This window comes from Colletes latitarsis, chromosome 3, assembly GCF_051014445.1.
Source record: "Colletes latitarsis isolate SP2378_abdomen chromosome 3, iyColLati1, whole genome shotgun sequence".
Lineage (NCBI taxonomy): Eukaryota > Metazoa > Arthropoda > Insecta > Hymenoptera > Colletidae > Colletes > Colletes latitarsis.
In genome coordinates this window covers 30,401,539-30,418,307 of record NC_135136.1, presented here as the reverse complement: position 1 = coordinate 30,418,307, position 16,769 = coordinate 30,401,539, and the positions used below count along the sequence as shown (strand labels likewise).

General features: G+C 38.0%; 1 protein-coding gene across 3 annotated transcripts in view; it reads left to right on the top strand.

The window, feature by feature from the left end:
• Nucleotides 1–16,769, top strand: part of LOC143340550 (agrin) — a 903,627-nt gene that overhangs the window by 803,468 nt on the left and 83,390 nt on the right. For all 3 annotated transcript variants that reach the window (XM_076762655.1, XM_076762656.1, XM_076762654.1), the window contains one exon: nt 1,231–1,467. In XM_076762655.1, the coding sequence (XP_076618770.1) occupies nt 1,231–1,467 (237 nt within the window). The remainder of the gene's footprint in view (nt 1–1,230; nt 1,468–16,769) is intronic.

Below are 16,769 nucleotides of genomic sequence, written 5' to 3'. Positions count from 1 at the left end.
TCCTACGCATTTTCGAGAAAAAAATTCATTACTGAAAATATAATGTCTGACTCTGTCTGTTACCCTGAAAATGGAAAAGTTTCAAATCATTCTGGAAAAATTATTTTCGGTTGCGGGGTACAATTACAATCATTTTTGGTGAATAGACATAGCCTCGAAATCCTAACAATTTTCGAGAAAAAAATTCCTTACCGAAAATATAACTTCAGGCAAGAAATGTTACTCCAAAATTTCGTGCGTATCTTTAAAACGTCATAACTTCTGAACGGATTGGACGATTTCAATGTTTAAAAAAGCAAACAACGCGTATTTTAATGGAGAATATGTAGAAATTGCAAAAATATTCGAAAAGTTGTTCCTTGACCCCTGAAAATGAGAAAAACCTCATAAAAATTGTCTAATTTTCAAACAGCCATAACTCCTACAATAGTGAATATATTTCAATGAAACATTTTTTTGAAGTAGAGCCCATGAGTACCTACAAAAAAGTATTAGACAACTTTTCTATACGACGTCAAACAAAATTACTAAAAATCGAAAACGAATTTTTAAGAAAAATTGACAGGGGGTAGCTGTTGAAATATGTTGGCGAAAAAAAAAATTTCGAATCATTCTGAAAAAATTATTTTCGCTTACAGGGGTCAATTACAATCATTTTTTATGCATAGACAAACCTCCGAAATCTTGCACATTTTCGTGAAAAAAATTCAGTATAGGCGGAACTTTAAACTTTAATAATTTTTTAATAAAGCCTCCATCAACAAATTGGTACTCTTGATTTTCATCTTATTTTGGCCTCTAGAATCTCCTACTCAAATTTTCCCAGGGGTGACCGAACACCCTGTATAATTGAGTGATTTGTGGCCCTACGAAAATATAGAATTGAAAATACCATCCGCTAATAAAGCCAGTGTAAAATTAAAAGCATCCGCCAATTGTTCCATCACAATAAAGGAAACGAATGAGTATCGATTAGCACTGATTTTCCTTAAAACAAAGACTCCCTCGATTCTGCATATTTATTAAAAAATATACGACAGCAGAAAGCACCATACTACGTTGTAAACGTTAAATAGAATGTTTCCTTCGACAGGTTTAATTTATTCCACGCGCTGCTTGCAGTAATGAGAAACGGGAGCCCATGTTACTTCCAATTTCGACTGAACAATTCCAGTATAACGATTTCGACGATTATTAATCCTCTCGTCTCGACGGTCTTTCTTGTTACAGAGATCAAGGACCCCTGCGCAAAACTGAACTGTACACTGGGTTCGCAATGCGTAAGAAGTAGAGACGGCACCGAGGCCTCCTGCGAATGTTTGGAATCCTGCCCGAATTTAGGAGATCACGAGGGTTCGAGTCCTGTCTGCGGCACAGATGGGATCGACTATCCATCCCTCTGCGAGCTGAACAGAGAAGCCTGCGCGAAGGGTGTTAATATCACGGTGGCATTCCAAGGCAAATGCGGTGAGTATTTTCAGCGAGACATCAGCCTGACGCATTCGCGTCTTATCTTCCCTATTTTCGTCGACAGCAGGTTAACAGAAACATTCCATGCCAAAGGGATGAAAGAATCGTTCCCTAGCGGAATTATTGAACCGAAAAGAGTGAAAAATCTCAGCACAATACAAACAAGGTTGTTAAGGAGGTATTCTAGTGTGAATATTCTTGAAGAATATAATTTGAGAAATACAGGGTGTTCGATCACTCCTGGGAAAAATTTTAATGGAAAATTCTGGAGGGCAAAATAAGACGAAAATCAAGGATACTAATTTGTTGATTGAGGCTTCGTTAAAAAGTTATTAACGTTTAAAGTTTGCTGAGTGAAAACCACTATCGCTTGCATGCTACTGTTCGCGTGTTGCGGTTCTACAGGCGTAACTTTAAAGGTTAATAACTTTTTAACTAAGCCTCAATCAACAAATTGGTATTCTTGATTTTCGTCTTATTTTGCTCTCTAGAATCTCCCTTTAAAATTTTTCCCAGGGGTGACCGAACACCCTATATATACACGCTAAAGATGCATCAAATTGCATTACTTAAGTAGAAGAGTAAATAGTAAAAATAATTCTTGTTTTAAAAACACGTATTAGTTATTATAACTTTGTTACTACGTGAAAATGGAATACATATAGAAAGATAGGAAGAAAATAAAGAGAAATGCAGAGAAGAGATACAAGTGAAAATACCGTATTTATAAAGTTTGAGAGAAAAGACTAGTCAAATGACAGTTTATTACTCGCGTTGGAGTTCACTAAATTTCTTTCGTAACAGTGTTTTCTATGATTAAAAACCACCAGCAGCTTTTCAAACGACCCAGTAGTAAAGGATCGATTTGGTCAGACGTTAAATTCCGAATATCGTGCATTTCGCCAGACTGTTCGCCGGCCGCCACGAAACCACGTAGACGGCCGTGTGTGCGGACGATTTAGCTCGTGCTCGAACAAGTAAATGTGAACTAAACGTCGGCAAACGGCCATCTATGCAGCTCGCATACCTCTAATTTATCACTGTCTTTCCCTGGGCCGTGAATGTTGCGAGCCTCCACGCCCCTCGTTTTCTTTTGTAGCCTTTATGTCTTCTCGCCTTTTGTCAGGGCTTTCGTTTAATTCGCCGCTATTTTTCGATAAGCCATTGTCGGCCCACTGTATAAACCGAGGCTGATTAATTCCACCGTCCACCGGCGCGCGTGATGCGCGAACGCAGGAAAGAGTAAAGACACATTGTTTCTAGATTGAAGGCTTTTAGCTTGCCAGAAAATTAATCTTCCCTTTGAAACCGTTTGTTTAATCGTTGATCAGCGAGAACTGTTACCGTCGGAATATGAAAACGTATGGGTTTAATGCCACAAATTGTAAACAGTGGTGGAACAAGCCAACTGGAATTAAATGAGAATTAACCCTTTCCGGACGAATACGAGGTCTATTCAAATAATAACCGAACTATTTTAAAAAAATTTTTTTTGTTTAATGTGCAATTTATTGCTCTTTGTCTCCTTCAAACACACTTGTTCCAGTGATGTTTCCATTTTACGGTACATTCCTGGAAAGCTTCTTTTGGAACATCCTTCAATGCCTATGACGAATTTTTCTTGATGTCCTCAATTGAGTCAAAACGGCGTCCTTTCAGCACTGATTTTAATTTTGGGAACAAGAAAAAGTCGCAGGGAGCAAGGTCTAGGGTGTAGAGAGGTTGGGGGAGGACAGTCATCTGATTTTTGGCACAAAACTGGCGAATTAACAAGGCTGAGTGGACAGGCGCATTGTCATGGCGAAGGAACCAGTTTGGTTGGTCCTTCGGGCACAAGGTTAAGAGAACACAGCAAAGAGCTGTTGTAATACGCACGGTCCACGCAGTACATAGCACGTGGGCATAGTGCTTCGCGAACGAAACAATTCAAAATGCACAATTCCGTTGAAATCGAAAAGAAACGGTGAGCATCACCCTGACAGAGGATCAAACTTGTACTTTTTTTGGGCGTGGAAATCCTTTGTTAACCCACTGCGGTAACTGAACTTTCGTCTCAATGTCGTATCCATAAACCCAACTTACTCTACCCCACCAGAAAATGAGATCATTGAACTGGAGAATGCTTATGCACGACCGAAGTTATAAACGAGTACAATAATTTTACTTTTGGAGTCGCTGGGAACGTTCCCGGCGAGCCAATACCAATGAAAAGAATTCGTTTCTTTCTCGTCTGTCGTCGCATTTCTCCTCCGTTCGGAATCAAAAGTTCCTAACGAAAGAAACGGTTCCCTTTCTGTGAACGTACCTTTCTCTCTAGCTCGTCCCCAATTGTCAGCGAACATTTCTTTATGCTTATGGGCCCTCTTCATTTAATTTTCTCTCTGTCGGAATTCACCGTGCTCTACTTCCGTCTTCGATATTCGTTCTACAATTTTTTCTTCAGGCTCGCATCTAATACGGAACACTCAGTTACGTCGACTACCGAAATTTTTAGATTCATTTTCGACACTCAAATTTATACTATTTTTCAACGTTCCAGGATAATATAGCCACCTAAATAACTCGAATTGTGGGGGTACATAAAATATTTTGTATGTTATTTAAATGGTTTCAAGAAATGGTTTTCTAACGTAATTTTTTTCGCAGTTTACAAGGTTATTAATGTCTTTTGCGTATATTTGTATAATTAAAATACGTTCAGATATGTACATTACATGACCTTGAAATGATCTCTCAGTTCAGAAATTAAATGGAAACGAAAAATTTTTGCCAATCGAGCCTTTACGGACGAAGAAATTTAAAAAAAATTATTTTTAATTTCAGGAGTCGATTATAATCATTTTTGGTGAATAGACGTACCTACGAAATCCTGCGCATTTTCGAGAAAATAAATTCATTAAGGTGGACGAATTTTTCGACAAAATTAAAAAATTTCAAATCGTTCTAAAAAAATTATTTTTGTTTGGGGGGGGGTTAATTATTTATTATACAGGTTTGGCCGAACACCCTGTATAATAAATACAGGTTAGTTGTAGTAAATGATCCAGATTATAACTCTATTGTAAACGCAGACACGGAAACGTCTCAGTAGGAATCGTTACATTCCAGCCTTTCTCAAATCTCTTCGTTCCATCTTCCCTCGATCGTCAAATTTTCATCGTCGTCGTCCAACTCGGATCCTTCGCGATACGCGGCCGAACGAACGATGACACGCCGGTTCGAATGCAATATAAACTCGGCGAGCGTTTAATCAACCGAGTAGTAAAGACAAATGTTTGATCAGTCAGGTAGCTGCTGGAGAAGGTGGCGACGTTTACTTAGGATTAGGTAAGTTCGCCCGCCATCACTCCCCCTATCCGTTGGAATCCCCTAGCGTTTCTTGTTCTTCGAGCGAACGTGGTGAATGTTACGGTTGCAGTAATCGCGAACGGTGGTTAACGAAACGCACGAAAACACCGACGACTCTCCAGGGACGATTTCAGCTCGACATAACCACTGTCGATCGTTGATTGTGTCAACCATCGAAAAGTAGCTGAGCAAATATGAATTGCAATTAAATCGTTGATGCGTGACTTTGGGCGATATGATATTGTATGAACAAAGTTAGTTCAGAAGCTCTTAATTTTACCTTTTCCACTGAAGAAGGTTATTCCTGTTGTTCAAACCAAGCAGAAATCCAGTTAATTAATTAGCAACTTATGGAGAAGATTGTTAAGTATACGAGATTTTAAATTTGAAAAAATGACTTGCAACGATTCTGTTCTTGACGTGATCACCTAATTAATTTAGAAAGTAATATACCTTGATATTAACAAAGACTGGTGTAGAAACAGCGGATTATAGAGATACTATGAAACTGTGTTTTTCATGAAAGAAAGACACGAGTCGAATTAAACAACTACCATCTGTCTAAACGATGTAACAGTGTCGAAGAATCCTGTTCGTTGCCATGAATGCTGTTCTATCGTTCGAACTCCAATTATAACACCAATTTGGTTCCCTTCCTGCGAAATATTAACAAGATCCCTAAATAATGCACAAACGTGGTCAGAATCTATTAGCCTGAAATTCTCACGTCGAAAGTTAAAGTGATTTAGCTTTAACGAACGAAGCACCATTATCAAGTTACGAACTACCAATTGAAATAACCCTCGCAAATTAAGCTTCTTGAATTAATATTTAATTGTTCGCTAACATGCAAGGGTACATTAATGAACTCAAGAGTCGACTGTATCCAACGCATCGACATCCTTAATAACTACTAATGATTAAAGAGCTGATTTGAACACTCAATCACTGAGCCAGGATGTCAGTTATAAACGACTATCCTTGGTCAAATAGAAGACCCTGTACACGTATAAACTAGCATAAAATTCCTGTGTAATTGCCTATAGAGCAATCTGATTAATTAAATATAAAGCATTCTTTATCTTGAAATTCTTTTACAGCAATCCCATCTTATTTACACGAATTTTCTCTTACAAATCTTGATCATCTCTGCGATAAACTTTTTCTGTCAGATTCTACAAGGACCTGTTTGATCTCATATATATCATGATACCACGGTTCTTGTTACCGCAGCTCGACTTATTACTATAACTGTCCCCCCTTCCTGCGATTTCTTACTAACTGGTAACTCCCTCGAACTAAATGTTTCCGCTTCCATCGTTGAGCATTACCAACGATAATACTCTTTATGGTTCAATTGTCGATTCTGGTTTTACAACACTTGTCTCTAAATATCATTTTATGCTACTTATTTTATTTAATTTTTCTCATCTTTGAAGTACCTTAATATTTTATTATTTACTGTTTCCTTATTTCCTAGTTTATATTTTTTATTACATTCCTTTTTCTGTCCTCTGGGTTAGATTAGTAACAGAAATTCTGGTTTCTGAATGTTTACGAGTTTGGTACTGTGGCGACACTTATCGTACTCGCCAGCAGATGGCTACGCTCTGTCACGAAGTACTCAACCGACTATTCAATGTCCTGACATATAAAATGTAATATTTTGAATTGTTATTCAATTATTACCGGATTAGTAAAATAGCGAACAGTCGAGGAAATTGTGGCGACACTTCTCGCACTCGCCAGCAGAGGGCTACGTTTTCTCACAAGCACTCAATCTATTCCTATACAGGGCGTTCGGCCACCCCTGGGAAAAATTTTAATGGGGGACTCTAGAGGCTAAAATAAAACGAAAATCAAGAATATCAATTTGTTGATGGAGGCTTCGTTAAAAAGTTATTAACAATCAAATTCAAACATTTCAAATCGTTCTGGAAAAATTATTTTTGGTTGCAGGGGTCAATTATAAGCATTTTTGGTGAATAGACACACCTTCGAATTCCTACGCGTTTTCGAGAAAAAAATTCGAGTAGGTGGACAAATTTTTCGACAAAATTAAAAAATTTCAAATCGTTCTGGAAAAATTATATTTGGATGCGGGAGTGAATTACAATCATGTTTGGTCATTACACATACCCTCGAAATCCTAATCATTTTCGAGAAAAAAATTCCTCACCGAAAATCTAACGTGAGGTCAAAAATACTTTCCTGAAATTTCATGCGAATCTTTAAAATGTCATAACTTCTGAACGGATTGGACGATTTTAATGTTTAAAAAAGCAAACTACGCGTATTTTGATGGAGAATATGTAGAAATTGCAAAAATATTCGAAAAGTTGGTCCTCGAACCCGCAAAATGAGAAAAACCGCATAAAAATGGTCCAATTTTCAAACTTCCATAACTCCTACTATAGCAAATATATTTTAATGAAACTTTTTTTTGAAGTAGTGCTCATAGATACCTACAAAAAAGTATTAGACAACTTTTCTGTAGGGCGCTATACAAAATTATTAAAAATGAAAAACGAATTTTTAAGAGAAATCGACAGGGGGTAGGTGCCTAAATTTTTTGACAGAAAAAAAAAATTTCAAATCGTTCTGGAAAAATTATTTTCGGTTGCGGGGGTCAATTACAATCATTTTTAGTCATTAGACATACCCTCGAAATCTTACCCACTTTTGAGAAAAAAATTTGAGAAGGTGAGAAATCTTTCGACAAAATTAAAAAATTTCAAATCGTTCTGGAAAAATTATTTTCAGTTGCGGGGGTCGAATACAACCATTTTTGGTCAATAGACATACCCCCCAAATCCTGCGCATTTTCTAGAAAAAAATTCAGTACGGACGAAACTTTAAACGTTAATAACTTTTTAACAAAGCCTTCATCAACAAATTAGTATTCTTGATTTTCGTCTTATTTTAGCTTCTAGAATCCCCCATTAAAATTTTTCCCAGGGGTGGCCGAACACCCTGTATACACTCCTCGATTGGTATCTATTAGCAGGTCCAGAACGAAACTATTACGAACTTATCATCATGCTTCAATCCCATAATCGCAAATGAACCCTTATCGGTATCAAAACACAGTCCAACCCATCTCGTTGCTAATCAAACTGAACACGACTCCCAAAGAAGGGAAGGATCCAAGAGATCCATAAGAGGAAAAATTAGGTGCACAGCGCTGGAAGATCGCGACGAGAGGAATCCGTTCCGTTCGTTTCATCGTTTCTCGAATTATACCGAGAACAATGAAACATAATAACCGGACGAAGGAATACTCGAAAGATTCGGGGGAGTCTTTTGCCGAAGCAACTCCCATTCTTCCCGCTGATTCTCATCGAAGTGAAAGTCGCAAGAGCGAAGGAGGGGTGTTCTTTATCAATCGTAACCAGTCACCCTGCGCCCCTCCAGGGTCGCACGAAACGACGAAATCAATAATAAATTCTGGGCGGCGAGGGGTATCTGCGGGCCTCGTTTCTTCCTCGCCCCCAACCCCGTACCTCACGACGTCCGGATCCCTGACCCCTCCTAATTTCTTCGGCAACGACGACGCCGAGTCAGGGGGTGGAACGAGCTCGGGTCGCGAATCTCAAGTGGCTGCGACGATAAATCAAATTAGCTCGAAACTTTCGAGACTTTTCGATCGTCGTCCCGTCCCCGTTTCTCCTTCGTCCAGCGTCGACGACGGTGCGCCACTGTCAGCGACGATTGGCCCGAGGGTAAATTGAAAAAAGGGACTGGTGGGAGGGAAATGAGTTTTCGAGGCGGACGAACTTTTTCAATGATTGAAAGTAGCAGCAACGGGCGAAGAGAAGCCTCGGATGGCCGAAGAGTGCCGCGAGCGCGCTAGAGTATGGCTGCAGGTCGCGATTAAAAGTACTTCGAACCTTTAGCGTTAACGTTATTTAAAAACACGGACTGCAGAGGGTGAGAGGGAGTCGTTCATCGCCGGAGGCCAGTACGAACTTGCGTTATTGGTTATCGAGATCGCGTATCGAGGAAATTCTGGATAACGTCCCATTATGGTCTCGCTAATGATGACGCGACGTCAATTACATGCTTCGAAATAAAAGTCTATTTTATCCGACAAATTGGTGTAATCTCATTATTTTTTATTTATTACGCAGGCTTATTCTATGATAATATTTTGCAAATGCGATTCTTTTTCTTCGAAATTAAAATTATTATTGTGGTATCTTCATTTTATTGTAAGTAATACCATATTACGATATAAACAAATGAGTATGTTAAGAGAATTATATTATTTAGATAAAATTCTCATTCAAAATTTGTGAGTTCCTTATAATTGCTGCTATTTTTAAGCAATCTAGATGTGGTGCTGCGTCGCTACAGGTTGGAACTCGTGAGAATCGTAGGAGGACAGAAAAGAAAAGGAGGCTTCGTAGCAGGCCCTGCCTTAGACTGGTATATTGGGAAGCTCGAGGAATGTATATCAGGGTGTTCGGTCACCCCTAGGAAAAATTTTAATGGGAGATTGACTGAGGCTTCATTAAAAAGTTATTAACAAATTAAATTAAAAAATTTCAAATAGTTCTGGAAAAATTATTTTTGGTTACAGGGGTCAATTATAAGCATTCTTGGTGAATAGACATATCCCTGAAATCCTACCTACTTTCGAGAAAAAAATTCGGATAGGTGCTGAAATTTTTTGGCAACAAAAAAAATATTTCAAATCATTTTGAAAAAAATTATTTTCGGTTGCAAGAGTCGATTACAATCATTTTTGGTCATTATACATACCCCCGAAATCCTACGCATTTTCGAGAAAAAAATTCCTTACCGAAAATCTAATTGCAGGCCAAAAATCGTTCCCCGAAATTTCATGCGTATCTTTAAAACACCATAACTCCTGAACGGATTGGACGATTTTAATGTTTAAAAAAGCAAACTACGTGTATTTTGATGGAGAATATGTACAAGTCGCAAAAATATTCAAAAAATTGGTCCTTGACCCCGCAAAATGAGAAAAACCCCATAAAAATGGTCTTATTTTCAAACAGCCATAACTCCTACAATTGTGAATATATTTCAATGAAACTTTTTTCTGAGGTAGAGCTTATGGGTATCTACAGAAAAGTATTAGACAACTTTTCTGTAGGGCGTAAAACAAAATTATTAAAAATTAAAAACGTATTTTTAGGAAAAATCGACAGGGTGTAGGTGCCTAAATTTTTCGGTGAAAAAAAAATATTTCAAATCGTTCTGAAAAAATTATTTTTGGTTGCGGGGGTCAATTGCAATCATTTTTGGTAAATAGACATACCCCCGAAATCCTGAGCGGTTTCGTGAAAAAAATTCATTACCGAAAATTTCATGTCTGACTATACCATTGACATGTTTCACTGAAATTTCTTGCGTATGTTTAAAATATCATAACTTTTGAACGGATTGAAGGATTTTAATGTTTCAAAGGGCAAACAACGCGCATTTTAATGGAGAATATGTAGGATATGATAATTCCAAGAATATTCGGAAAGTTGTTCCTCAACCCCGTAAAGTTAGAAAACCCCCATAAAAATGACCCAATATTCAAACGGTCATAACTCCTACAATAATCAATGGATCTTATTGAAATTTAGTCTGGAAGCAGAGCCCATGGGTACTTACAAGAAAATATTAGACAACTTTTCTGTAGAGCGTTAAACAAATTTATTAAAAATGGAAAACTAATTTTTAAGAAATATCGTCAGGGGGTAGGTGCCTAAATTTTTCAAATCGTTCTAAAAAAATTATTTCCGGTTGCGGGGGTCAATTGCAATCATTTTTGATGAACAGACCTACCCCCAAAATCCTACGCACTTTCTAGAAAAAAAATTCAGCACGAGCGGAATTTCAAACGTTAATAACTTTTTAACGACGCCTCCATCAACAAATTAATATTCTTGATTTTCGTCTTATTTTGGCCTCTAGAATCTCCTGTTCAAAATTTTCCCAGAAGTGGCTGAACACCCTGTATGGATGACATGACTTTTCATTAAGAAGCTAAACAAGTTAATTCTCAAGATTGGATAAATCCAGACAAGATTCTTAAATTTTAACGAGACTGTAAAAGTAATTTCTATAACAAATTCTAGGGATGTTAGTTTCTAATTATCTAAACACATACTTTCGGTTTTGTGGATAAATTCAGGGATTTGGTGTGGCAGTCAGAGTTAAAAAACAACCAATATTAGAGATACTATTACTAAAAAAAGACAATAGTACTTTGACTCCTAATATACGAACATAAAGAAATTCTATAAATAAATAGAAGTAAAACACGTTTGAAACCCTAGCCGTATGTTATGCTCAACAGGATAATATGACGGTTCTAATGATTTTCCGTGTGATATACTAAGCTATCTCTTCTTTAGGATTTCTAGGATTAAGAAGTCGTCGCTGAGTTCGTGCATCGCCGAACGATCGCGCGATCTGTCCCGTTTAATTTTGCAATTATTCAATGACAGTTGCGCATCCTCGCGGTGTAATCGCCGAGCAACGTTATCCGGGTTTTCGAGAGATAAGCGAGCGCGGTTTCCTTCAGAATCCCTTTCTCCTCCGCGTCTTCCATTTCCCCGAGAAATTCACTTTAGCTCGTTTCCCGTGAATATCCCGATCTGAAATGGAGGCGCGCCGTTTTCTTCACGCTCGAGCGTGTCGAAATAAGGGTCGTCTGGGGGCGGGAAGGGAGCAAAAGGGGCCCTGGATCCGCGACGGGGAACCGGTAGCTTCGAAGCTGGGCGCCTAGAAACCGGGCTCAACTAAATTCTCACACTAGTCGGGATAAGGTATTTCTTCTATGCAGGAGCATTGAAGCTTCGAAAACGGAATGAGGAAAATTGTAGGCGATCCGATCGCGCGATTGCACGCTCGTTTGGCCACCTTTCGAATACGAGCGAGCAACCAGCCGATTATATTCTTCGAATGTTTGTTTCGCGACTGACGAGACGAGACGCTCGATTGATCACACGAAAAGACCGAGAAAACTCCATAGAAGACGCAATGTAGTTGCTTTTGAAGCGTGTTTAAGCAACGGTAGAGACATCGAGGTGTGCGGAATATTTTCTCTGAAGCGGTGTTGACGCAGTTTGTCAGCTTGAGTGATAGGGAATTCTGATACGATTGAGATTGAACATTAACCCCTTGCCATACAATGACGTGTCTGACTCGTGACAAGTTCTTGATGTCAAGTTTCACAATTATGAGGCCACTCACTCGTCATCAAGCCTTGTAAATTAACCCTTTGCACTCGGCTGTTCCCTCTGAAGGGACATTAAACAAAGAATTTGGATGTACCCTCTAAGGGAATACAACGATATTACGGTTTTAAAGTGATTATACACACTGGGAAAAATTCTAATGGGAGATTTTAGAGGCCAAAATAAGACGAAAATCAAGAATATCAATTTCTTGACTTCGTTAAAAAGTTATTAAAAAATTAAATTAAAAAATTTCAAATCATTCCGAAAAAATTATTATCGGTTGCAGGGATCAATTACAATCATTTTTGGTGAATACACATACCCCTGAAATCGTACCCACTTTCGAGATAAAAATTCGAGTAGGTGGGCAAATTTTTCGACGAAATTAAGAAATTTCAAATGATTTAAAAAAAATTATTTTTGGTTGCAGGGGTCAATTACAATAATTTTTGATGAATAGATATACCCCCGAAATCCTACGCAGTTTAGAGAAAAAAATTCATTACCGAAAATTTCGTGTCTGACCACACCATTGACATTTTTCCCTGAAATTTCATACGTATGTTTAAAACATCATAACTTCTGAACGGATTGGAGGATTTCACTGTTTCGAAAGTCAAACAACGCGAATTTAGGGGAAGAATATGTAGAAATCGTAAAAATATTCGAGAAGCTGTTTTTTAACCCCGTAAAGTGAGAAAAACTCCATAGAAATGGTCCAATTTTCAAACAGCCATAACTCCTGCAATAGTGAACGTAGCTCATTGAAATTTAGTATGAAAGTAGAGCACATAGATACCTACAAAAAAGTATGAAACAACTTTTTTGTACAGCGCCAACCAAAGTTATTAAAAATGAAAAATGAATTTTTAAGAAAAATCGACAAGGGGTAGGTACCTAAATTTTTCGGCAAAAAATATTTCAAATCGTTTTCAAAAAATTATTTTTAGCTAAGGGGATCAATTACAATAATTTTTGGTGAATAGACCTACCCCCGAAATTCTACCCACTTTCTAGAAAAAAAATTCGGTACGGGCAGAACTTTAAACGTTAATAACTTTTTAACGAAGCCTTAATCAACAAATTGATATTCTCGATGTTCGTCTTATTTTGGCTCCTAGAAACCCCCATTAAAATTTTTCCCAGAGGTGGCCGAACACCATTAGATTATTGAGTATTTTTGTTTCACACCGCAATTAGACCAAATATTGAAAACATTATTTCCTAGAACACCCTAATCGATTCAAATTCCGAATCGTACTCCGAGCAGAGGGTCCCCACTGTCTGTCTCCTCTTCCCTACATAAATTCTGCGATCCCCACAGGGTGGTGTAATTCACAAGATCCCGTGCGCCGAAAGCACACGTGAATTACCAGCGAACGTTTACGCGTCCCGTTAAGACCGAATCACAAATCTCGCCCGGGGAAGTTGCAACAGAATATATAATTCCATCTACGTTCAACCGCGAAATCGCTCATAATTTACACAACGACACGCGTGTCTGGCCTTTGGAACGGAATCGAGCGAGAGCTAACGCCGTCTGGAAAAGTAGCCCCGTTTACGATGCAGCCAGCACAACGAGACCCCCAGGTACCCCGGATGCTAACATCATCCCCGAAACCGTCGTAAATTACCATCATATTCCTAGACGGATGCTCTTGCGCGCTTATGTTTACGCGCCCGAAGCCTAAGTGACTGGCGCTCTGTTTCGAGGGAGGAGCCGCCCCGCGTTTCACGGCATGCCGCAGATCGAACGGAAGTGGCTTGCTGCCAGTACACGCGAACAGGAAGCCCCGCGATGCCGCCGCTGTTAACATAAACTCACTCGTTGCTCCCCGGGCATAATTCCCTTATACGGTGCCTCGTAACGCTCCTGCTACCTCGGAGAATTTTGCGATCCCATCCTTCGAAACTGTGGCGGGGATACTTTATGAACTGTCACGTTGCAACATAGCGCTGATAACTTTTATCAGAGCTCGTCTTGAAAATTCCCGCGTTTTCCAACCGTACATTTTAACGCTAAACCTATCGACGCTTCATGTATAGAAGGGTGGTCCTTATTTTTCGACTTTCGATTACTTTTTGACGCACCCTCCCAGATTGTGACGATAAAGAAAGTTTAGCGAAATTAGACGACAGAAACACGTGGTGCATTTAACACTGACCGTCAGTCTAAAATCCTAAAATTGTTTACGAGACCAAAACTTTGATTTTAAACAATTGTAAACTACATAACTTAAAACTTGTAGTACTTACTTTCGTAAACTTGCTCAAATTTATGAAGCCTATTTAAATGTAGTTTCTTTATCATTTCAACTTGAGAATTAATTGTTTCAGTTTCACTGTTAACAGTTCTGTCACCCATATATGGTTGACGTGGCAGTCAAAGTGTTGAATTAGAGTCTTGACATTTTTATGATTTCGCGTTAGAGTCGGATACACTTGTACCATCTTATACCAAAGTTGTTGACTGATATTTTTTTGTGGAATTATAATTCTTCATGTCTAAAACAATAACGTGAGTGTGATTTTAATTGTTATATTTAGAGTCCTATATAATGCAGCGTCTGAAATAGAAAAGTATAGTACATGTTAGGGTGGCCCTTATTTTTCGACTTCCGATTTTGTTCGGTCTTGCCCTCTTAAATTATGATATTTAGAGAGAAAATAAAATAGTTTCTAATGATTTAGGGATATTTCGATGAAAAATTGCAAAAAGAGTTGCGGAACTATTTACAAAACGGCCCAAATAATCAATACTGTAGTTCCTCAAAATACGTAACGATGTTCACCCATTTGTTGACACAATTTTTAATATACAGGGTGTTTGGCAACCCCTGGGAAAAAATTTAATGGGAGATTCTAGAGACCAAAATAAGACGAAAATCAAGAATACTAATTTGTTGATGAAGGCTTTGTTAAAAAGTTATTAACGTTTAGAGTTTCGTCCGTACTGAATTTTTTTCTAGAAAATGTGCAGGATTTGGGGGGTATGACAATTCAACAAAAATGATTGCAATCGACCCCCGCAACTGAAAATAATTTTTACAGAACGATTTAAAATTTTTTATTTTTGTTGAAAAATTTCATACCTTCTCGAATTTGTTTCTTAAAAGTGGATAGGATTTCGGGGGTATATCAATTGACCAAAAATGGATGTAATTGACCCCCGCAACCGAAAATAATTTTTTCAGAATAATTTGAAACACATGAAATTTCAGGAGACTCATTCATTCATGATCAGACATTATATTTTCCGTAATGAATTTTTTTCTCGAAAATGGTTAGGATTTCGGGGGTAAATCTATTCACACAAAATGATTGTAATTCACCCCCACAACCGAAAATAATTTTTCCAGAACGATTTGAAATTTTTTTTTTTCGTCGAAAAATTTAGGCACCTACCCCCTTGTCGATTTTTCTTAAAAATTCCTTTTTCATTTTTAGTAATTTTATTCGACGCCCTACAGAAAAGTTGTCTAATACTTTTTTGTAGGTACCCATGAGCTCTACTTCAGAAAAAAGTTTCATTGAAATATATTCACAATTGTAGGAGTTACGGCTGTTTAAAAATTGGACCATTTTTATGGGGTTTTTCTCATTTTGCGGGGTCAAGGAGCAACTTTTCGAATATTTTTGCGATTTGTACATATTCTCCACTAAAATACGCGTCGTTTGCTTTTTTAAACATCAAAATCGTCCAATCCGTTCAAAAGTTACGACGTTTTAAAGATTCACATAAAAATTCGGGCAGAGATTTCTGGCCTGAAACATGCTTTCAGTGAAGAATTTTTTTCTCGAAACTGGATAGGATTTCGAGGGTATGTCTATTCACCGAAAATGATTATAATTGACCCCCACAACCGAAAATAATTTTTCCAGAACGATTCGAAACTTTTCTTTTTATCGAAAAATTTCAGCAGCTACCCCCTGTCGATTTTTCTTAAAAATTCGTTTTTCATTTGTGATAAATTTGTTTGACGCTGTACGAAAACGTTATCTAATACTTTTTTGTAGGTACCCATGAGCTCTACTTCAGAAAAAAGTTTCATTGAAATATATTCACTATTACGTGAGTTATGGTCGTTTGAAAATTGGACCATTCTTATGGGGTTTTTCTCATTTTGCGGGGTCAAAGATCAACTTTTCGAATATTTTTACGATTTCTACAGAGTCTTCACCCAAATACGCGTTGTTTGCCGCTTGAAACATTAAAATCCTCCAATCCGTTCAGAAGTTATGACGTTTTAAAGATACGCGAGAAATTTTCGGGCAACATTTCTGGCCATAAATTACTGTAAGATTAGAATTTTAATAATAATCTAATACGATTCGCGACGCACACGGCCGGATTGTGTTCGTAAGAATGTCCTAATTGCAAAAGCCCTGCATGTCGCGGACGCTCGCCTTTTATTGTTCCCCGGCCGAATGTTCTCGATGTTTTTCCGCGTTTCCGCGGTTTCCAACATACACGCACATACACCAATCATACCGTACTCTTATCATTCTCGCCCGGCCGAATGTTCTAGACGTTTCCACGTTCTCGAAGCTTCGGCCGGGCCTTCGCACACATGCATATGAAACCACATTCACGCTATTAATGATCGCTCGTCTCCTACATTACATTATGGATTAGGAATTTTTTTCTCGAAAATAGTTAGGATTCCGAGGGTATGTCTATTGACCAAATATGATTATAATTGTCCCCCGCAACTGAAAATAATTTTTCCAGAATGATTTTAATGT